The sequence below is a fragment of the Alternaria ethzedia genome (assembly GCF_023757985.1).
Source record: "Alternaria ethzedia strain BMP 0044 chromosome Unknown scaffold_1, whole genome shotgun sequence".
Taxonomy (NCBI): Eukaryota; Fungi; Ascomycota; class Dothideomycetes; order Pleosporales; family Pleosporaceae; genus Alternaria; species Alternaria ethzedia.
In genome coordinates this window covers 1,153,987-1,176,890 of record NW_026056194.1, presented here as the reverse complement: position 1 = coordinate 1,176,890, position 22,904 = coordinate 1,153,987, and the positions used below count along the sequence as shown (strand labels likewise).

Below are 22,904 nucleotides of genomic sequence, written 5' to 3'. Positions count from 1 at the left end.
CGCTCCATGGAGGTCAACGAGACCCCCGCACCACCGCCATCGCCCGTCGACTTCAGCTTCCCCAGCACACCAGCCGACAGCCGGAGGGGTAGCTCGGGCTCGAACTAGAGCGCCTCGCTCTTCTTCCTCTTCTTACTTCTTTGCACTTAGCGGGCTTGGTTTGGGTACTTGATGTGGCGTTGGATGCTTCGGGTTGTACTTCGACATGTCTTTTTTGCGCGTTGACCGCCGCGTGTCTTTATTCTTGGTTTCACAGTATTCTTCACCACTCTTTGTTTTGCTTCTTATTCCCCGATGAATTTTGCGACTTGCAATGCTATACTATATTTTGGCACTTTTTCCTGGAGGAGGGTTTAGATGTGGGTTTCCTGGGCAGACGGCTACATAGCCGCGAGGCTGGATGGCTTTTACTATTCGGTAACGAGATATGCATCAATCAACTATATACCCAACTCCACACTCATTTGCTACGCGTTCTCATCCCTCGAATGACATTATTGAACACTTTCAATTTCACGTAAAACGCAACGTGTCCTTCGAACACCGTCATCAGAAACTACTCGGTAAACACGCAAAACAATACATCCATCAGACGACGTCACGACAAACTATCAAGCTCACTCACAACACAACCTATCCCCCAGACAACGTCATCAACCCCTTCCCATTCCCATACCACGATGCCCCAGTCTCGACAACAAACTTCACTAGTTCCCACTTCCGAAACAGTCAGACACGTCTCTTCCACAACAAGCATTCAACCCTGAATCCGATACTCAAACTCAGCTTGTATCCGCCCATGCTACGCTACGACATCATACTGGTCATGGCATCTTACAGTCGACATCATAATACTATGCTACCCCACATCGTAACCTCACACTACCCCCACACTACGCGGACTACCTCCACACTATGTGAACCAACAACCCCAACTACCGCCACACTATCTTCCCTGAATCTTACACCGAATCTAACCCTAAATCCATTCTCGAATCCTCTATCCCACTTTAACGTCATCACCCATCCAACACCGTCTCGTCAGCAACCCGTGACTCACAAGGTAGCCCGGTCAGCCGTAGCGGTACTTGTACTTGAGAGAAACTGCTTACTACCCATCGCACGGTCGATTGGTGTTTTGCTCGGGCCATGTCCCGTGCCTGGCCCGAGGCGAACGTTTCGCGAGAAACGTGAGTGAGGTGAGATTGGGATGGGCTTACCTGAGATTCTGGGCGTGGGCGTTGGGTGTTGGATGAAGGATGGGGGAGAAGTAAGATAACAGGGCTTTTGTGAACGTCGGTAGAAGTGAGTGTGTCTAAATACCTGTAAGCGGCTGAATCATCCGTGGGGTGAGGGATGGATGGCATGGTGAAACGGCGGGTAGTGTGAGCATGAAGTCATTCGGCGGTTTACTCGGCGTGTTGTAATGCTATATCATGGATTAGTGTAGTAGTCAACGGATTGATCCTTTTATCTTGGAAACGTAAAAGATTGCAATAGTCTTGCTCGGTGTCTGTAAATAGTATTTTATACATAGATGAACGCAAATTCCACATTCGGAGCTCCAGGTAACTGCTCGCCTCTCATAGTCCGACTTCAATTATCTCGCGGCGTTGCCTGTGCCATCTCAGCCGTAAGTGCATCCTCTACTGCCTCTATACTATTGTCGTCCTTGCGTTTCGCCCTCCGTAGAAAATTGGAAGGAGCATCGTGATGCGACTGAAGCCCAGCATACTTCCTAATCCTCGGCGCCCCCTTCTCACCCTCTACAATCGGCTCCTCATTCTTGGCAAAGTGCTTAGAAATAGTAACACCTTTGGGAGTCTCTGATCCAACTCTCCTAAAGATACTCACATCTTCCGGGCGGCTCGCTCTCAGCTCTTTGATTTTCAGACTCAGCCCAGCTTGTGATCGCTTTGGACCGGGGTCTTTGCGTAGACGCAAGAGTTCCGGGGTACCTTGCAGTGGGGTTCCAGCTTTGATGGCGGAGTCGACGGCGTATTTAAGGTCGGATTCGTATTCTGAGGCCGAATCCATCATCTCGTGGATGCTGACCCAGTTCTGGAATCGGAGTTCATCTAGAGGTATGCCGGTGGTGCTCGTTGGGAGCTGCTCTGGTGAATCGGGTGCGGGTGGTGGTAGAGGTGGCTGGTGCGGGTCAAGGGTGAACTCGTCGTACACTGCCCGCAGATCCTCCGTATTGCTTAGGGAAGGATGTTCGGGATCCAAATGCATGTACAATGGGGAGTTGCGGAGATCGAGTGGTTGGCCAGACATGACATCAGCTTCGATATTCTTCATCTGAGCCTTGAGTGCGTCCAACTCTGCGTTCAAATCTCCCATGCTCGTGTATTGGTATACTTCGTGGAGTGCTGATGGAGTCTCGGGCATCTCGATCTGCTGGATGAGATAGCGCTCGGTGCTGTCGCTGATGGCATACGGCAACTTCAAGATCTGGTTTCGGAAGAAGTCGCCGAGGCCAGCTCTTCTGCAAGCTTTGGTAAAGGTAATCCAATCCTCAAACGAGATCTGTGCACTGTCCGCTTCGGCTGTCAACACAATGTTGGACCAGTACTCCTTGACCATGTTCTTGTCTTTGAGCAAGCCAGCCGTCGTCAAGGCTGTTCTTTTCCCAATCAGTCCAAATCTGAGACCAGCCGCCGCCATGTCTTGAAGAGTAGTTTCCAGTAAACTTGGGACGCGCAGTTTGCCCGAGATGGAGATTAGAGCCTCGAATGGCTGAAGGCTGGGTGGCATGCCAGCTTGTATTAGCTCAGACAGCATCTGATGCGCAGTGGCAACAAGGGTGTCACGCATCTTCGCAGCTTCTCCGGTGTAGTCTTCGCCCGGGATGGGTTCTGGCAAGATTTGTTCGAAGGCGCGGAAAAGAGAACCCACGTGGATACTTTCAATATTTCCTCCGGCTTCTAGGTGCCCATATATCGCATTTGCGATGGCGCGAAGTAGCATGAGTCGATCGGCCATGGATTGCGAGGCTTTCATCGCAGCTCGCAGCTTTGTGATGAGGGCGGTGACATGTGTTGGCCTCATGGCGATGCCAGCTCGGCAGGCTATCATGAAGGCTGTGTAGCCCTCGGATATAGGCCTCTCCGTCATGAAGAGTTCAAAGTAGCGTGGCGGGGTCTGTGTGGGGTATATGCGCAGTGCGGTGTCCAAGGCCAGATAGGCATTCTTCCAATCACGCGCCAGCATACGTGCCGTGAGTATACCTTGGAGGAGAATGGTTGGAATGCCAGAGATTGTAGTGAGTCGGGTTCGGTCGGGGACGATGGCGTCGGGAGAGAGATGGTACTCGGCGAAGGTGCCAGGGAAGCGCTTCAGTCCTTCGGAGTAAAGATTCTCCATGTCTGGCAGGCTCATAAGCCGTCCATATGCCATGAGCTCAATGGCTGCACCATAAGCAGCCTGCGACACGTGCTGCTCGTCCTGTTCGACCAGCCACTGCCAGAGGGCATACCCCTCACCGAAGCGCTTGCAGTCCTTGTAGATGCCGAACAGGTGGACGTAGGCGTAGGGATGGGGCTCGAGCTTTCCTCTGCGTAGATCGCTCACTACCTGCTGGACGAATGGGAAGATTTCGTCTCGCTTGGCCGGAGTGTTTTCGTTTCGCAGGCGAACGTGCAGGACTTGGGTGATGCGCCGAGTATCGTAGGCAGTGAAGAGGCCTGCTGCGAGCAGTGTGGGGTAGCAGTCTATGACATGCTGAACGTCTCGGAGGTCGCAGGCTTGTCGGAATTTCCTGACTAGGCGGAGTTGCTGGTGTTGTGAGCGCAGCCTCCGGAGGTTGTGACGAGTCTTACCTCTTGTTCTTCCTCAGACAGAGCGGGGGGTCTGGTCCCCAACTTCCCTTGTTTGTGATCAATTTTCCTGATTAGGCTTTTCTTCTTCTTTGCCGGCTTCGTTGTCTTCGCGGTCGCATACGTCGCCCTCTGGAAGCGTGGGCATGGCGGGCACTGTACCGATGCCGCTGCGGCGGGTACAGCAGTGCGGAGAAGACGGGGCGCAAGGAATGGCGCTGACGGACACACGAGAGACGCGAGTGAAGTTCGCGATATTCTGTGCATAGTTGTGGTATGGTGGCTTCAATGTCTGAGATGCGCCCGCTGCAGTCGTCGGTCGCACCCTCTCAAAAGTTCAGACGACGCGCTAGGCCCAGGCCCACGACCTCCGTGATTGGCCGCTTCTCCGCAAGCAGACACCTGTGCTGTCTCCCAAAACCCCCCACCGCGTTCACAACAGCGCCGACCCATTGACGCCTACTCGATCCAATCCGCACCTCCGCCGCCATGTCGCGCCCGCTTTCTCTCTTCAGCGTCCAGGCGATCCTGGTCCTCGCCATCGACGACGGCTCCCGCATCCTCACCAAGTACTACTCGAACCCGCACCCGCCAGCCGGCCACCAGAATGACTACCCCGGCCAGATCGCGTACAAGACGGTGAAGGACCAGAAGGCGTTTGAGAAGGGACTGCTGGGTGGGTAGATCATGTGGATATAAAGCTACCGACCTGTTCGTCTGACACGTTGCACAGAGAAGACGGCCAAGCAGACGACGGACATTATATTATATGACGGCAAGGTCATTGTCTTCAAGATGGAGTCGGACGTCATGCTCTACGTGGTTGGAAGCGCGGACGAGAACGAAGTCTTGCTATACAGGTAAGGTCATGGCACGGCGGAGTGCTGGGCTGGAGCTAACATGTCCAGCGTCGTTCTCGCGTTAAGAGACTCTCTCAACATCCTCCTGAAGTAGGTCTAACTTGAACTGTCTGATGGACTCACCTAACACGTTGCAGGAACTCGGTCGACAAGCGCACCGTGATCGAGAACTATGACCTCGTGGTACGTAACAGCAGCCACGACTCCCATATTCTGCTTCAACTAACCTTCATAGTCCCTCGCCGTAGACGAGCTAGTGGACGACGGCATCATTCTCGAAACCGACCCCGTCATCGTTGCCTCGCGTGTCAGCAAGCCCCCGGCGCAAGACATGACCTCGATGAAGAACATCGACCTCTCGGAACAGGGTTTCTTGAACGCTTGGGAGTTTGGTAAGCGACAGCTGGCTGAGAGGATACGGCAAGGCCTTTAGGCACATTCTGTTTGCTGGGCATGGCGTTGTCGGAGTTTGGGATAAAATGCGTGTGGCATTGTGACTGGTGCCCGGACCGTGGCGCACGTAGAGTAGGTAGCGCACCGCACAGATAAAGATCCGATGAATGTATTCAGCTTCTACTGACGCCTCGGACAGAGTGTGAGTTCTACTAAGCAAAAGTAAAGGGTTGTTAGTAAGCGTCCGGGCCAGGAACCATTTCCATTTTCCCATGACCCTTGCAAACGCGCTACTCGCACACCTTCGTCATCGCCGCAGCCCACCATCAATCGCCGACCCCACTAACCACAGACTCTTCACACAACACAACCATGAAGCAGAGGTTTTCCAGCTTAGACGTCAAGGTGAGCACTTCACAGTTTCCCAATGCAAACATCCCGCTAACAGTGAATAGGTCATAGCCCACGAGCTCTCTGCAAAACTCACCTCACTGCGAGTCACGAATGTCTACGACTTGAGCTCGGTATGCTTGGACAGCTTGACACAACACCCCCTGGAGTCATGTGCTGACAAACACAGCGAATCTTTCTCATCAAATTCCACAAGCCCGACCACCGCGAACAGCTCCTCATCGATTCCGGCTTCCGCTGCCACCTTACCGAATATGCGCGAACCACAGCCGCTGCGCCTTCTGCCTTTGTCGCAAAGCTGCGCAAATACCTGAAGACTAGGCGAATCACATCCATTACCCAGATCGGCACCGACCGCATCCTCGAGTTCCAATTCTCCGATGGATTATACAGACTGTACTTGGAGTTCTACGCTGGCGGCAACATTGTTTTGACCGACGCGGAGCTGAATGTCTTGTCTCTACTACGCAATGTAGACGAGGGCGAGGAGCACGAAAGGCTCAGGGTTGGTCTGAAATACAACCTCACCCTGCGACAGAACTATGGTGGCGCCCCGGAGCTTACCAAGGATCGAGTGCGCCAGGGGCTGCAGAAGGCGGTCGATAAACAACAGGATCAGCCCGCAGCGACAGGGAAGAAGGCGAAGAAGGCAGGAAAGGATTCGTTGAGGAAGGCACTCGCCGTTTCAATCACGGAGTGCCCCCCTTTGCTGGTAGATCATGCGCTGCATATCGCGAACTTCGATTCAACTCTCAAGCCCGAGGAAGTACTCGCTGACGACACTCTTTTGGAAAAGCTTGTCGTGGTGCTCCAGGACGCAAGAAAGATCACCGACGAGATCACGACACCAGACCAGATCAAGGGCTTCATCCTCGCCAAGCCAAACCCCTCCGCACCTCCGGCCGATGACGAAGCCTCCGAGAAATCGAGAGTCCTCTATGACGACTTCCATCCTTTCCGTCCAGCACAATTCGAGAACTCGGACTACACCTTCTTAGAATTCGACGGATTCAACAAAGCGGTGGATGAGTTCTTCTCCTCGATAGAAGGACAGAAGCTGGAATCAAAGTTGACCGAGCGTGAACAACAAGCCAAGAAGAAGCTGGAAAAGGCGCGCAAAGAGCATGAAGACCGAATCGGTGGATTGCAGCAAGTGCAAAACCTCAACTTCCGCAAAGCAGAAGCGATATTGGCAAATGTACATCGTGTCACAGAAGCTACCGAAGCCGTCAATGGGTTGATCAGACAAGGCATGGACTGGGTTGATATCGCGCGTTTGATCGAGCGTGAACAGAACTCTGGAAATGCAGTCGCACAGCTCATCAAGCTACCACTAAAGCTGCATGAGAATACGGTCACGCTATTGCTGGATGAGACCAACTGGGAAGAGGGAGGAGACGAAGAAGATGAGGGCAATGAGACAAGTTCTGTCAGCGAAGACACCGACGATGAAGACGAGGCCCCTAAGAAGAAAGCCCCGACCCCAGCCGTATCCGCTCGTCCTCAATTGGCTATCGATATCGACCTCGCTTTGACCGCTTGGGCGAACTCAACCGAGTACTTTGACCAAAAGAAGACAGCCGCTGACAAAGAAGACCGCACACTGCAAGCATCCACCAAGGCGTTGAAGAGCCACGAAAAGAAGGTAAACGAGGACCTGAAGAAGGGCTTGAAGCAAGAGAAGGAGGTGTTGCGACCAGTGCGCAAGCAGCAATGGTTCGAGAAGTTCATATACTTCATTTCCTCTGATGGCTATCTGGTCCTCGGAGGTAAAGATGCTCAGCAGAACGAGATTATCTACCGACGCTTTCTACGGAAGGGAGACGTATACGTTCATGCCGACATCAAGGGAGCGATGCCGATGATCATCAAAAACAAACCCAATACGCCTGACGCTCCCATTCCTCCATCGACACTCTCGCAAGCAGGCAACCTCTGTATCTGTTCATCTGAGGCATGGGATTCAAAGGCAGTAATGTCAGCTTGGTGGGTTCGCAGCGATCAAGTCAGCAAAACGGGCCAGACCGGGGAGTTTCTTCCGGCTGGCATGTTCAATGTCAAGGGCAAGAAGGAATTCCTACCACCTGCTCAGCTGGTCGTTGGTCTTGCTGTTATGTTTGAGATTAGCGATTCAAGCAAGGCCAATCACCACAAACATCGTTTGCAAGACACTGCGGTGTCTGCCGCGGAGATGGACAATGAACCCGCAGACGAATCGAAGACAGCAGAGGCGTCAAAGACCGACAACAGCGATGACGATGAGGACTTCCCAGACGCCAAGATCGATTCAGATTCAGAAGACGACTTCCCCGATGCCAAGATGGAGCAGACTGAAGAGAGCGACGCCGAATCTGAGGCTGCGGCACCAAGGAGCAATCCTCTCCAGTCCGGAACAGCAGACGCTAAGGACGACTCCGACGATGAAGATGAGCCGGCAGCTGCTAAGGATGATGACGAGTACGCCATGTCTGGTGGTAGAAATGGTTCCGCTCTGAACGAAGAGCCTCAAGAAGACGCAGGCTCTGTAGCAGATACTGAGCGGGCGCCAAAGTCCACTGGGAAGCGACAGTTGTCTGCAAGGGAACGTCGCCTTGCAAGGAAGGGCCAACTACAAGACTTGCCTCAGGTCCCATCCGACGCAAAGCCTGCAGCTGATGATGCTGACGAAGACGACAACTCATCGGCAGAAGACGGTAGCGCAAAGAGTCCGCCCAAAGCACCCGGCACAGTGACGACGCAAAATTCCAAGCCAAAGAACGCCCCGCTACCTCGAGGCAAGCGCGCGAAAGCAAAGAAGCAGGCTGCAAAGTACGCCGCACAAGACGAAGAAGACCGTGAATTAGCAATGCGCCTATTGGGTTCCAAATCCGGGCAGCAGGCCGCCGAAGCGGCTGCTCAAGAGAAGCGTCAGAAGGAAGAGCAAGCACAAGCTGACAAGCAACGGCGTCGAGACCAGCATCTCCGCGCTCAAGCCGCGGGCAAAGCAGCTGAAGAAGCACGTCTACGGGCCCTCGAGAACGCGGAAGACGACGACGAAGGCGATGAAGTCCTAAAGACAAACCTGCAGAACCTCGACGCGTTCACAGGCCGCCCCCTCCCCAACGACGAACTCCTCACCGCCATACCCGTATGCGCACCCTGGTCAGCTCTCTCCACCTACAAGTACAAAGCCAAGATTCAGCCCGGCTCTACCAAGCGCGGTAAAGCAGTGAAAGAGGTTCTTGCCATCTGGGACCATGCCGGGAAGGACGCCAAGGCGCTGGATAAGACCAGTCAGGATGTAGAGCGCATTTGGCCCAAGGAGATTGAGATGATACGCGGGTGGAAAGAGACAGAGGTAGTGGGTGTTGTGCCGGTCAGTAAGGTGCGGGTCATGATTGCTGGTGGTCGCCGCGGTGCAGATATCGCGAAAGGAAAGAAGAAGAGTGCGAGAGGTGGGAGGGGTTCGAAGAAGAAGTGAGTGATGTAGGCGATTGCATGGTGAAGTGGGGAGGTATTCAATGTATTATGTGAGCGATATCTGTGAGAGCATGGTGAAGCGGGGAGGTATTCACCGTTTTCTGTCACTGATGTTTGTATGAGTGATAGGTGACTGTGACGCCGACAACGCCTCGACTCATTCAAACGCGACTTCTGTGACTACATTGTAGTCATATCAATACATCGACTCATTGAAGATTGACTCCTGTGAAGACGATGTAGGCTTATAAGAATCTTTTCCTCGCGCTCAACGGTGGTCTCTATACTCCACAAAGCATACTACCAGGTCGGCATCGATAGCATATCTCAACTCAATATACATTACCATCTCGACCTGCGATACCATCTCAAACTACTATCCCAGCTCGATCTACTTACGATACCACGTCTGCTTACCGTACAATATCCTTCACCCTCACCACATCTGACGCACCTCCCTCACGCTGCTTCGATCGAATGGCTTCTAATAACCAGAAACCAGAAGGCCAGCATCCAGATCAAGCCAAGGAAATGCAAAGCGTCAGCAGAGTCACGGTTGAATATTACTGCTGTGTATGCGGAGCAACATTTACTAAAGGGGGTCTGGGTTCGACATGTCCCAAGTGTGGCGATCACAAACGCTGCAGCGATTGTAGGCGATCATCAAGATAACATGCGGTCCCTTTCTTCTCTAGGTCTACATCATTTATTGGTTAGCTGGCATAGCGGAAGGGGGTTCAAAGGTTGGTGCCCAGAGGATTTGTAAATAGGCGACACAATGTTGAGTTCACGGTTGAACATATTCGATGGTTATTTCTCCTTCGCACGCGCATGTAGCCTCTATAGTTGTTCGAGGACTAGTACAGAAAGTGTAACTATTGATGCAGCACATTTTGCGCAGACTAAGTCAGGGTGTTGTAGTCTTCGCCGCACACGCTGCACAAACGATCTGCACTACATAGTACAGCCTGTCGCTAGTGATACCACGCGGCACAGCATACGTACTTACCTATCACGGGGCCAATATTCAAGTCACTATAATTCAGACCAGAGCACCATCAAAACTCTCCTGTTCCTACGCACCCCCCTTATCGTATTTGAATCTTCTGAACCAAAGAAGTCTTGACATTGCGTCGTAAAAAGCAAAGTACCACTTTAGCGGGGATGACGTCGTATGCTCCGTGCGCAACCTGTCAGGGCCTGCTGGTGAGACCGCACGAATCCATTTTTCGAAAGACTCCGACTTATTACACCTACCACATTCTAGTTGCCACAGCCGTGGAATGTCCTCTTTGCTTCTGGGTATTGAAATGGCTCGACTCTTTTCACAATGGGCGCAAAGCAGAACTTGCTGAAACTGGTCAAGTACGCGCAACCCTGCGCGTGGGGCCATACGACGACGACGAACATGATTTCGATCAAAAGGACCCCGAATACTCCGGCGTGCTGAGAATTGACTTCGAACTTTGGTCAAACCAATCAACCGGATTGGTGGCGTCGTTTATTCTACTCCTACGAGGTCTCATCAAAGGTTCAGACGGTTACGAGGCAGTAACAAGGTACGCGGATGATCTTTTCTACAGAAGACGTATACCCGCCAGCGCAAAACAAGTAGCAACAACCACGCGCGATGGAGAATGCTGGATGCAAGTACGGGCTTGGCTGCGCGAATGCATAGAGAACCACACGTTGTGCCGCCATCATCTCGCCCTCCCAGGATGTGAACCTACAGTATCGTTCATTCCGACACGTCTAATAGACGTTCGAAATATCGACACCCAATTTCTCGTCGAGACCAAGGGTTGGGATTCCGCTGAGTCGATTCAATACGTTACACTCAGTCATCGCTGGGCAGTATGCCAGTTGCCAAAGCTCACCCGCTCCAACATCGCGGAGCTGATGGAGGATATCGATGCGAATACACTCCCTCCAGTGTTCAAAGACGCGATAGAGATAACGCGCTCTTTGGAAGTACCATACCTATGGATTGATGCGTTATGCATAATCCAAAATGACGCAGAAGATTGGGAAAAAGAAGCAGCGTTGATGGGCCAGGTATACAGCAACGCATTCTGTAACCTAGGAGCTTCCGCGGCCGCCGAGCGATCAGCGGGTCTGTATCTTGACCGTGACCCTCGGCAAGTCTCGCTATGTCGGCTTCGGGCGCAACGCAAAGAGTTCAATAGGACGTACGGATCGTACTTGGAGTCGAATTCTGTCATGTCGGCTCGTGTTCTATTGGGCCGTGGTTGGGTGCTCCAGGAGCGCCTTCTGAGTCCCCGGTCGATCTATTACGATGATAAGCTGCACTGGGAGTGCTCCGAACTTCACGCTTGCGAAACATTCCCGCACGGCGGACCAATTTCTCCTGGACCTAACCCGTGGGGCAAAGATGGCTTCCCGTTTCGTGCCGCAAACCTTCTGTACGATGATATGAAATATCAAAAGCTTGGCATCTACAGGCTTCAGAGGTGCTCACCCGAGGTCGCCCGAATCCGAGAAGTATACAGGAAATGGCTGTGTGTTGTGGAGTACTTCTCGAAATGCCAGCTCACATATGAAGAAGATCGTTTTCCTGCGCTCATGGGACTTGCGAAGTACTGGCAAGTCATTACCAAAGATGAATATGTGGCCGGTATATGGAGACGCGACCTTTTATACGGTCTTCTATGGTACCAGGAGAACCCTACTCATAAGAAACCTCAGCTAAATGACTATCGCGGTAAGTAAATCCAAGCATCTGCGATATCGTACCCATATCTGATCTTAATTAGCCCCTTCGTGGTCATGGGCATCCGTAGATTCCGCAGTGTGCTTCCCATTCGTTCACGCGGGGAAGATCGCGTGGGGGGATGAGGAGGATTTGTGGGCAGCGAAGGTTGTAGAAGTGGTCACACATCCGAACGGCACAGATCCCATGGGTAGACTGTCGGGTGCCAAACTCCGCGTCACGGCACCCATACGACGACTAAAGCAACCTTTGGACCTCTCCAAAAACACCGAAAAGCCATTGTATCTTCATTACCTGGATGAATGCACATACAGAAACGGGTATTCCGCCAACCGAACGATCTTGCTTCTACTCACATATAGAGTTGAGCCTCTCTATGGAACTCATGAGATCTTGAGACTGACGGGTCTAATCCTTGAACGCGTGGCTGGAAAGCAGGTCTTCAAACGAATTGGAATGTTTGAACACGGATGGTTTCAGTACCGTCTCTCAAACGGCGCGTGGCCTCTCTTCGTCGACTGGGATCCGCTTCGCGGGAAGAAGACGACGTTGACCATCATATAGTGGTAAAACATCGTTCGCGGAACATAACATAAATTTATATTCGCGCTATTCGCGCTGCCATATCCCACTAATAAGCAGACATTATCACACTTCCCAGCTTTCTAACAACGGCAAGTTCAAGTCCACGCATATGAAGACCCATACAGCAGCCCGAACGTCTTATCTCATACAGGTCTGCAGACTACATTGATATAAGAATATGCAAAGTAGTTCACTTCACGTTGATGTAGGCTGCAGGGTGCTCAGTCTTTTCCTACCTTGACGTGATCTCACTCATAAGCCATCGGCGCAAACTCTACCCTCAACTCTCGGAGCGTATTCCAACAACCGGCGTGAATTTTCTATTCACTCGTAATTGACGGCCCATGTGCAACCGAAAATCACGAGCGCAACCACTTCCCATTCACCCACGCCAAACCCTCCTTGAGCCATGCCTCCTCATCCTCCTTCATCGCAATGTCAAAGCCATGATCCTGACCTGACCTAACCTCCAGTCTGACCTCAACACCCTCATCCAGTTTCTTGTACTTCTCCACAAACTTCTTGCTATCCTCCACACTAACCGCCCCATCCGCGTCACCGTGCACAATCCACGTCGGCGGCAACCACTCCTTCTCCTCCACAAGCCCAATCGGCCACATCTTCTCGTCAGAACCAAAGTACGTGAGATAATGACCGTAAGCGGCTAAAGCATAGCTCAATCCCATTCTCTCCGGTTGAACACCCGAAGTGACGATAGCACCTGGTTTGACAGCCGCGAGATGCTTGGCGATAAGAGATTCAGGTGGAGAAGGCTGACCAAAGAACTCATCGACCTTTTCGATACGCAGATAGTTAGTCATGGGGTACTGCGCGAAAACGGCTTTGATACTGTCTTTGGGCTGTGTGAGAGCAGACATCAAGGCCATGTAGCCGCCTGCTGAGTCGCCAGTTACCAGGGTCTTGCCGTAATCTAGACTAATGCCACTGTCCTTGATCGCCGTCTGGGATTTGAGGAACTCATCGACGGCGCCCGCGTTGAACCACTTCCAGAAGTCGCTTAGGTCTTCGAGAATGTCGGCGCCGTTGTGCTCGGGGATGAGGCGGTAGTTGGGGAGTACGACGATGGCGTTGGTGCGGTGGATCCAGGGGACGAAGAAGGCGCCTATCCAGTCGGCGTAGAGACAGTCTCCTGCAACCTGTGATGTAATGTTAGGTCTTTGTCGTCATTGTTCCTCACACCTAATGAGTATCTGTATCGAAGAAGCGTAACCAACATACCAGACCACCACCGTGGAATTTGACCATGACTGGACATTTGCCTGGCTTCACATCTTTTGGCACCAGGATGCCGACCTCGATGTCGTGGTAGTCAACCTGCTTGTACGACGTCTTGAAAACATTGAAACTGTCGAATCGGTTGTCTGGCGTAGTGTCGTCGAGAGGCGCCATCTTGCTCTGTCTTGTTCTTGGCTCTTCTTGCGGAAAGAACAGTAGATGAGCTTCTTAATCTACGATTGCACGCACAGTAGAGCTTGTGGTGAAGTATGAGTAGCTTCAAGAACCGGGACTATGGATGGCGAGGGTAAACAAGCTTTATAGCGTCTTCTGAGTAGGCACCTGGATCTAGGCCACGAGGCGGTCTTCATACGGGAGATAGCAGCGCTCTTTTGTGACGAACGCGCGTTTGTACTTAGCTGTTACAGGCGGTGTTCCTGCGGGGTAATCTACGTGCAGTTACGCCGATTACGCCTTACAGATGACAAGAGCGTTTGTCCGCAATCCACACGACAGCTTCTACGGATTCTAGAGTCACAGTACAGTCCATGAGATCGGCCCTTCAGATTGACGTTGTGTGAGGGTAGGTGCATCGTGTAATTCTGGGTAGAGAGCAGATCTGTCTTGGAGTAGCATCAGAACCTTGAAGGTCTCTCTGTCGAAAGCATGGTATCAATCTTTCATGTGCAATCCGGAGCGCAAGGCGTAGTAGTGGACTATTCGAGGTGCGTGCGCAATCTGCAATCCTGCTGAAGAGACAAAATATTGCTCGAAGAAGCATGATGTAACGCGTCATTGTGCAAGGAAAGAATTCCGCATTACTACCAAGCGCAAGTCTTCCGATATCCTAGCCCAATCCACATGCCAAGTACCATCGCTGCGTGTCGAGCAACCTCGCTACAAACTCCAGCACCTAGGCACCAAGTATCCGTTCTCCTCAGTCATCCCTTCGATATTCAGATACCCCCAAGGTGCCACGCGCGCTTCCGTGAGCTGATGGTCGAAATCGTGCGACAGGAAAGTTAGCGCACGCCTGCCCTAGGGCATGTCATAGGGTACGTGTCGGTAGGTGCGAGCGAAGATAGCGTGGGTTCGGGAAAGGAGGAAGCTAGAATCCACCACGAAGAGCAAGTACCAGATGCAGTGTGGCACCGCCCTCGAGTTGGTAGTCCTGTGCGGTCTTCTCGTCGTTCCTGGAAGGGTTTATGTTAGCTTATTTTGACGTAGGACATGTGCTCGGGCAAATGCCTGAGATGTGCGAGCAGTGAAACAAGAATAGGTGAAGAATGACATACATCTGCTTTCCTCCGTAGATAAGACGTTGTTGCGCTGGCGGGATGCCCTCCTTCTCCTCGACGCGCTCCTTTATCCTCGAGACCTATGTGCCGTCAGCTTCTCGCCTTGTAAACTCGCTAAACATCACTCTTGAAGCTTGAGGCCATCGAAAGCCGATCTAGTTTAGGTATGCGGCGACGAATTCAGGTGGGCGTACCTTGTAGTCTGCCTCGATGTCGAGCTCGATCTCCTTGCCGGTGAGGGTTCGTACTCTGTCCCAGTGTTAGCAATTTGTCATCTTACTGCTTCTTTTAGCCATATTCCAGACTTGATATGACGTACTTGATCTGCATCTTGTCTATTCTTCTCTTATTCGCGCTTCAGTGGCTGTCTCGGTGTAGCGGATGCAGCTGTGGCAAGCTTCGTGAAGCTGCGTCGGCGGTATTGAGGGCGTTGGCGAGAGCTCGTGAGCTTAGTAAGTAAATGTAGGTGTATGTGGGAGGACGCGACGGCGCAAAGGGTTATAGGCAGCAAAGTGGTTGTGAGTTTGCTTGGGCGGAACCGTCAGGCTGCAGTGACGGCGAACCACGGACCATCAAGGTGGGGTCCAGCCATGCGCCACGAGGCGGGGCAGAGGCTGTGGCTGATTTGTGCTAACTTGTCGCAGAAGCATTTCCTTCTCGTGGCTGCAAAACGACACCTTTACTCCACGAATATATCGCTTGTAAAGGTGATATCACGAGTCTTTCGTATTTGGCAGATCATAGCTACCTGTTTCACTGCAAGCAATCACCTCCTAGATGAAATCGGTCGGCTCAGCTCCACCAAAAACCGCAGTACTACGGTAACGCATCCGATTCTCTGTCGAATTACATGAGAGATGTTCGTTTTCTCACATACACTCAACTACAGTTTGATCAACTTATGCAATGGTGTAGTACGTCGTACCTAGGTACGATGAGTTGAAGGCGCAATTTTCTTTTACTAAGGTACTGAGGTTGCTAGGTAAAGAGCATACCATGAATGAAGCATGGAGCAGTTGAGCGTCTCGGCAAAGCTTTAGCAGGGCCTCAATTCTTGCATTGAAGTGCCGGTCAATGATAAAAAAGCATCTTATGGTCAATACTTACACATTCAACCCAAGCCACCCGATTGGCAGTAGACGCCGAGTCCTCACACCGCCACTGCCGATATTCCAATTCGCCAACAAAGTTTGCAAAGGACGCTTCTCTTTCCTCAAACAATATCCACTCGCCCTGTGCGAGCAGAAGGAAAGAGACAGTTACACAACTTCATCGGCACATCCGCGTATGCATAACCTTACGTGGCCAGAGTGCCTCCACATTCCGACCGATCATCGCAAAGACCAACACATTCGAAATATCCCAATCAGACCACTACTGCAAGGCCAAAGGTGAAACACCCAGCGCTGCAAGGCCCTCCTCTGACCGCCCTTGTACTCCTGCATACATAGTTGCGTCTAATAAGGAGAAAAGAAAAGAACAAGGTGCAAGAGTGATGTATAGTGTGCATGCAAACAGGGTGATATTGGTCGGAGTAGGCCTCGCTACTGGATAGGGAAAGACGTAGGCGATCACCCGCCAAGTGCACTAAACACGGGGCAGTGGACATCCGACACCATGTCTAACGGGCGATCTTTTGTATACAAACAACACGCCGATGCAACGGCCTTGCCGCAAGCGCAAGGCTACCTGCTCGCTTACCATCTAACCCATGCCGTCTAGCTTCCCCCGTTCCCCTCCTCCGCCACCGAAGATACTCCATAATGCAAAATCGCCATCTCCTAAAAAGTATGTACAGGTCTGAGAATAGAAAGAACGATAGTTTGCCGATGGAGCCAACTAACAAGCGATGCTGAATGTAAAGCCGAGTGAGATGCCGAAAGGAATGGCCCATCTAAAAATGGGTAAACAGGGGTATACGTGAACATTCTGATAGCCAACAGAGAAACCCAAAGGTAACATTTCGTGATGATGGTACTGGACAAAGGAAAAAAAGCTGGGATGTGGTCTGCGAACAGATAGGTCACCGTATACGGCGTGTTTGTAGCGTATCGCAATCCTGCGATCTGGTTGTTGACGCAATATCGAAAGATACCCGGTGGTATGCCTGATACCAAAAACGGTCCCAACTCGATAGCGTACCTGCCAAGAGAGACCCGACCAAAATGCCGGTCAATTCTAACACGAGCCCCCAGTGCCCAACTGGGAAGAGAACAAGTCTAAAGAGGATTGCAACAGGAAGCTTACTCCGAAGCGAATATTGAAGAGAACACCGGGTATAATACGAGAAAGTGCGATACAATATTCGGACCAAGCCGTTCGTATGAAGTTATGCAATCCGCTGTGGCAAGAATAGGCGTGGAGTCGGCGCTTAACGATGCGTGTTAAGAGCCGTGGCCAAGAAAAGAACTCGATGCGAACCAAGTATAGCAACCCAAGTCGAGCTCGCAAAGGTAAGCCGCGCAGGACAGTGACCGACCAGCGAGAATGGGAATAATGCCCGTACTGCAGCCGTTACGAGATGCATCCAGAGTACCAAACGTCGCATGTTTCGCAACGTGCGGGGTTCGCAAGCGCATACTGAGTAACCAAGACGCGGTGGTGGTGGCGGCTGCGGCTGCTGCTGACCAGAGGCACCAAGATCAAGATAGACGATGCAGCCGGGAGGCGGGGAAGCGGCGTGTGCAGAACAGGCCGCCGTCTGATAGCAGCAACCCTAGCTGCAGTATCCTCTTCGGCCATGCCAACGAAAGGAAAATGTTGAAGTCATGCTAAGACTCGACTGGGTGCCGGTGCGCCGCGATAAAACGCCAGATATAACCAGCATGTCTTCGATTGCAAAAAAGGAAAAGGCCTAGATATGCAGCCTGTACAGTAGATCGGAGCCTTCCTCAAAGGGGGGTCAACGGCAGGATCCGGAAATAACGTCCGTTCTTCGCGATTGCAACAACATGTTCTGCTGTCATCTCGGGCGAGGCCTGCGTCCTGTGCGAGCAAAGGAAAAAGACTGGGTCGGATGCGTGACGTGTGTATGCAGCCCGCGAACGACATTGCGATGCAATTTCAAGAGATGAGGGAAGAGGGTTCCTTAGGTGGGGTTGCGGGGCCGTGCACTAAGATTTTGAGATGAAGTGGAAAGGCCGGAATGTGAGGTCTGGATGTCTTGATGTTCTGTGTCTCATTTCGCTTGCAACTGCTGCAGATAATCGCAATCGCACCTTCTCTTGCCTTCGTCAGCAAGCGGCGAGATTTCTTGCTTGATGCCCGATTGCCGTGCCGACTTCTTCATACTCGCTTTCGCGTTCGCTCGGGTGAATTGCAGAAGATGTGAGCTTATCGAAGGACCGATAGCGATCGCAATAGCCGCCAATCCGGATTCGTGCATTACGATGCTGCAATCGCGTCCCAATCTAATGGTCACCCGCTTCTCTCTTGGGTGATGACGTATAACCTCGATTCCATTGCTGACTTGTCGCGTGATTTGGCGTTTCAGGTTGAGCAGATGTTGAGGCCGGCGCGTAGTTCTGCTGGCTCTGACCGCGAGCTTCATTCCGCTGAGGCGGTGTTGCATATGCATGGTCCGATTTGGACTGTACCTTGTCGTCTGCGTCCCTTGCTTCTTCTGCTATGTCGCCTTGCCGCACAATTGTCTCGTGCGCAAGCCCCGAGATGGTGCCTCGTCGGCTCAAGGAGCCACTGGAGCCTTCCGCCGCTCTCGTGGATGCATCCGATCGGTTTCGAGCGTGTCCCCTTCTTCCAGGTGTCGATGTCGATGACGACGATATGTGCGAGAAGGATGGTGATGTGTATGATCCTGGCGCCGATGTAGGCGGCGGTGGAGGGGGGTGAGGGCCTTGAGCCTTGCGCTTTTTGGGGGAGCTGGTGTATTCTAGGTCAGACGCATGCGACGCAGCACGTTGCCGTGACTGGTGAACAGGCGAAGTTTTGTATTTACCTGATGGCGTAGCTGGCGGGTTCCCACTAGCACTCTTTTCTTGTGAAGCTGAGGACGGAGGTACCCAGTGATGAAAGTATATCGAGGGGGAGGATTGCTCTTGTTGTTGTGTCTGCGTCTGCTGTAATTGCTGCACGCCTGCAGGGGCGGCAGGGGGCTGTTGTACCGTCATCTCGTTCGTAGTCAATCGGGGAAGCTGTGACTGAGGTAATGAGCGTGGAGCTGCTGCAGAAGGGCCACCAAGACCAGCTTGTGCAGCTCGTGAGTGCGGTGATGTTTGTCCACCACTGTACGCACTTGCGGAAAGCGGAGGAGGTTGAATTTGCTGCGGCAATGGTTGCCCGGGTAGGACTGACGTCGAAGGTAGTATGGGTTGGGTGGCTTGCTGCTGGCCAGGGTACACTGCTGGTTGCTGCTGTCCGATCAATCTCGGGTCTCTTCGAAGATCCGGGGAAAGTTGTGCCTGCGCCTGTGCCTGTGCCTGAACTTGCGCTTGTTGATGGGCAGCTTGAACCTGAGTTGTATACTGCTGTATCCATTCGGCACTGATGTTTGCGAGGTTCCCTCCGCCGATGCCAGCGAAAATGATAGGTACGAGGTGAGGTGGTACTCCTCCCTGCATAGACTCTCGGAGCATGGACTGCTCGACCTTGCGTTGCTCAAGTCGTAAAGTTTCTTGTCTCGTCTTTTCCTCCTCTTGCTTACGTCTTTCTTCTTCAGCTTTGGCCGCCAACCAGTTCTTCATCCCATCTTCTGCACCTTGCCATTGCGAAGGCGCTGGGGGTAACTGGCCCAATGACGATGACATTGGTGGAGGTCCTCGTGCGGGATCTGGCAGCGTCATCGCCGAGGGAGGAGGGAGTCCTCGATGAGGTGTGCCCATGGTGTGGGAGGAGTTGACTGTCTCTGGAGGTGGAGATAGCCCACGGTGGTGCCTGTTTGAGTAACGAGAAGCCGAAGAGGATGAGAAGGCTGGAGAGTAGGCATGAGGTTTGTATTCGAAATCGGACTTGACCGGGTTAGAGAGTGTGAGCAACATGGAGGTAGGTGGAGCCGATATGGTAGATGTCGTGGGAGCAATTCAACATTGAAATGAGTCGGTGGGTGGCGCCAAAATTCGTAGGTCCGGAAGGAGAAGGAACAGTGTGCATACTTATTCACCAGACTACGTTTACCGGGACCACCATCCACAAATGGCCCGGGATAGGATCGTAGCCGTTGCCCTAGGGTCTAGGCTTAATATGTCCCTGGCACAGTAGCCCCGATGTGATTCGCCGTTAAAGCAGGGCGACAAAGACCAAATGGAAGAGTAACAGGCGACGCTGCATGCAACGAAGATCAAGCCCCGTAAAAGCTCGCGTGGGCCGGCGTGGTCGATCAAGTCCAGATTAGAGAGAGGCAAGTGAAAATGGGCAACGGTGGGGAATAGTGCACAAGAAGGGAAGAGGGCCGACTGGAATTGGACCAACCAACGGGGATGACGGCCGCAATGGCTTGAGAGTAGCACGAGCAAACGGCAGGCCGTACGTCAAGGACGGGCGATATGTGGCGTTGAGTACGCGAAGGTGGGAGGGGACCTTTGCAGGGATATGCATGAAACGGGATGGTTGTCAGCAAGTGCAATGTTGTTGGAAGTGGTAGTGCGCGTTCTTGTAGTCCCACCATGTGACGCGCCTGGAGAAGGCCTCCGGCTCATGCAAAATCTGGTAGCGGTTCCCACTTGTGGCGCTGGTATATGCCGCAAAACTACTTACGTCCCGTTCGCGAGCCAAGCAAGTTCAGCTCGAACTCAGCGACGGTAGTTTGATGATACATTGGCCTGAGGCTAGACGTTTAGAGTTGGCGTCGCGGATACTGCCACACTGGCCTCTAGCATCCCATGACGCCTGTATGCTTGGAAGTGAACAGATTGATGTTCATATACTCCAAGTGCGACCACCTTGTTCTGCTGCACAGGATGACGAACGAGCTCGAATACTTCGGCACCATTCTGGTCGTACTGAACCGCTCAGCTGTCGCAATCGTGAGGCCGCAGCGGATGACCGCAAATTGGATCACAATGCCTCCACTGGGCGGAATAGCATCCAGCACGCATTCGGTAATTTGTCGTGCAGCTCTGCTCTGGACCACCATCGCTGCCAGGTTCGTGGCATCTGTGCCTGTGGCTGAGAGCGAGGCTCAAGGCATGTGGACTGGATGGCGTGGCCTGGGAAATCTGAGCCGTGCGCTAACACCAGCCAGCAGGGTCAAACGTCCGGGAGGAAGCGAGCGCAAGATTACCGCTGCCCGGATTGTGAACTGGCTCAACCTAGCTTGACCAGCTTGCATGATAGGAAATGAAGGGTCGTCACCATCGTCAGACCTCAGCCATGTAATGTCCCGAAGAGGAAGCGTGAAATGAGGTTTTCGTGTTCTAAGAGCCGCCGTGCTTCAACGCGAAACCTTGGAATTGGTGGAAATGTATCCTGTGGCCCTGTTGCAGAACCTGTTCCCAGTTTAGTGTGATGCCCGAACAAGTATACACATGCCGTCATAGCGTCAACGGCTGAGGGTGCCTGGATGAAAAGCACAGTGGTGGCACGGAGCAAGGGACCGACTTCAACCTGTCAGCCTTGAGGGACCCCTCCGGATCTACATAGCGTGACAGACGGCATGCTCAATCGATAAGATGACCGATCATCGAGCCGACGCAAGACCCGAAAGAGTGTCACTTGGAGTAGTTGGAGGTGCTGGAGGTGCGCGATGAGGCAACCAATCTGCTGATCCTCGCGTGCGCGCTGCTCTCCGTCAGTAGCTCTGTGTAATTAGCGACACGCCAGCACTGACTGTGCGTTCCCACCACAGCCCGTAATGTACACGCAGATGACAGCTCGCAAGCCATCCTTGGGAAGGGAAGGGTTAACAGACGCGGCGTTGCGCAATCCCCGAGCGCCTGGTGCTGGCTCGAACGATCGACTAGAAACGTAAATTTCCGCGTCGGCGCTTAAGCTATACCTATCTTGTTCATGCAGCGGATCTACGTGAAACTCGCGGCGCACCGGATCTGTACGAAGGATCTTTGAGTATGATTTCCGGCCCCGGCTGACTAGTCCTGGAACCAATCAAAGCGCCCCAGCGCTGCTTAGCATCATAACAGCAGTCGAAATGGGGACACCATGGCGAAATTGCTGTTGACAAGACAACATCGTTCTGGGGCGATTGTGCGGCGAAGGCTCTGCTTTTCTCACAGATTCGACAATCCCTTGACCTGAAACCGCCGGATTGGTTACGTAGGAGTCGAGGTGGGTTTAGTAATCGTCTTATTGAGGATTTTGCTTCTTCTGGACGGCACGTCGTCGAGACGGGTGTGCAAGACCAACGAGAATGAGTGTCTTAAGCAAGACACGGACAAAATGCGGCAGGCTTTTGACAGCCAATCTGTGTAGCTTCCTCTGCAATGGCCAGGCTTGCACCCAGAACCACAGCAGTGGATTCTCGATGCTAGAGGGGTTGTGTTCACCGTCGCCAACAGCGTTTACATCTCAGCAGGGGACAAGCGTTCTGTCTGTTCATGGCGGCATACTCCAAAAACGCACCGGCAAAGCATATTGTTCCTGCCGTGCGAGAAGAGCCAAGCATCTTCAATCGTGGAAATGATGAGGCTTGCAGTAGGGATGAATAAAAACAGAAGTAGAGCCTCTAATTCAACTCAAGCTTGTGCCTTAGCTCTGTTGGATGATGGCCTCATGCCATGATCGGAGATTCAAAGACAAATAGCTAACCGCGAAGCAGCTGCTAATGCACTCCTGCAGCAGTAGTCAGTGGACAAGAGGAGCCGGCGTACTCTCTCTGATCGCGATGCCTTGCGACAGACGCGACAATGCCAGGCGGGTAGTCGCTGACAGCTGCATTCGACGCACGTAAGCTGCAACATTGGGGTCGATCTGTCGTCTCCATTGTGTAGGCTATTGGAACCGTGGCTAGTCAGCCGATTAGCGTACCGAGATGTGAATGACTATTCACCGGCTAGTCCTCCAGGGTGTAAACCTCCGACAAAACTTGCATCTCGCCATCGGTTGCCTTTCCTCAGTTATTTGTAGCAAGTGGCGTAGTCGCGGGAAGGTTGTTGCAACCTGCACATGGTTGATGTCCCGATCGAGGGATAGTTTTGCTGATCTT

The 22,904-nt window shown here is 52.5% G+C and overlaps 5 protein-coding genes across 5 annotated transcripts; 2 read left to right on the top strand and 3 right to left on the bottom strand.

The window, feature by feature from the left end:
• Positions 1-1,596: 1,596 nt before the first annotated feature.
• Positions 1,597-4,085, bottom strand: J4E87_000381 (uncharacterized protein; the record flags this gene model as incomplete). Its single annotated transcript, XM_049372039.1, has 2 exons — positions 1,597-3,777; positions 3,822-4,085. 2 exons carry the CDS (start codon positions 4,083-4,085, stop codon positions 1,597-1,599), a joined length of 2,445 nt encoding a protein of 814 aa, XP_049238173.1.
• A 222-nt stretch (positions 4,086-4,307) lies between these two features.
• J4E87_000380 (uncharacterized protein) lies at positions 4,308-5,111 on the top strand (the record flags this gene model as incomplete). The annotated part of the gene is made up of 5 exons (XM_049372038.1): positions 4,308-4,494; positions 4,552-4,678; positions 4,727-4,768; positions 4,816-4,861; positions 4,914-5,111. The coding sequence occupies 5 exons, from the start codon at positions 4,308-4,310 to the stop codon at positions 5,109-5,111; spliced, it is 600 nt and encodes a 199-aa protein (XP_049238172.1).
• A 332-nt stretch (positions 5,112-5,443) lies between these two features.
• Positions 5,444-8,942, top strand: J4E87_000379 (uncharacterized protein; the record flags this gene model as incomplete). The annotated part of the gene is made up of 3 exons (XM_049372037.1): positions 5,444-5,476; positions 5,527-5,595; positions 5,652-8,942. 3 exons carry the CDS (start codon positions 5,444-5,446, stop codon positions 8,940-8,942), a joined length of 3,393 nt encoding a protein of 1,130 aa, XP_049238171.1.
• Positions 8,943-12,616: 3,674 nt separating this feature from the next.
• Positions 12,617-14,043, bottom strand: J4E87_000378 (uncharacterized protein; the record flags this gene model as incomplete). The annotated part of the gene is made up of 3 exons (XM_049372036.1): positions 12,617-13,414; positions 13,497-13,717; positions 14,037-14,043. The coding sequence occupies 3 exons, from the start codon at positions 14,041-14,043 to the stop codon at positions 12,617-12,619; spliced, it is 1,026 nt and encodes a 341-aa protein (XP_049238170.1).
• Positions 14,044-18,201: 4,158 nt separating this feature from the next.
• On the bottom strand, positions 18,202-19,554 carry J4E87_000377 (uncharacterized protein; the record flags this gene model as incomplete). The annotated part of the gene is made up of 1 exon (XM_049372035.1): positions 18,202-19,554. The coding sequence occupies one exon, from the start codon at positions 19,552-19,554 to the stop codon at positions 18,202-18,204; it is 1,353 nt and encodes a 450-aa protein (XP_049238169.1).
• Between the last annotated feature and the right edge of the window lie 3,350 nt (positions 19,555-22,904).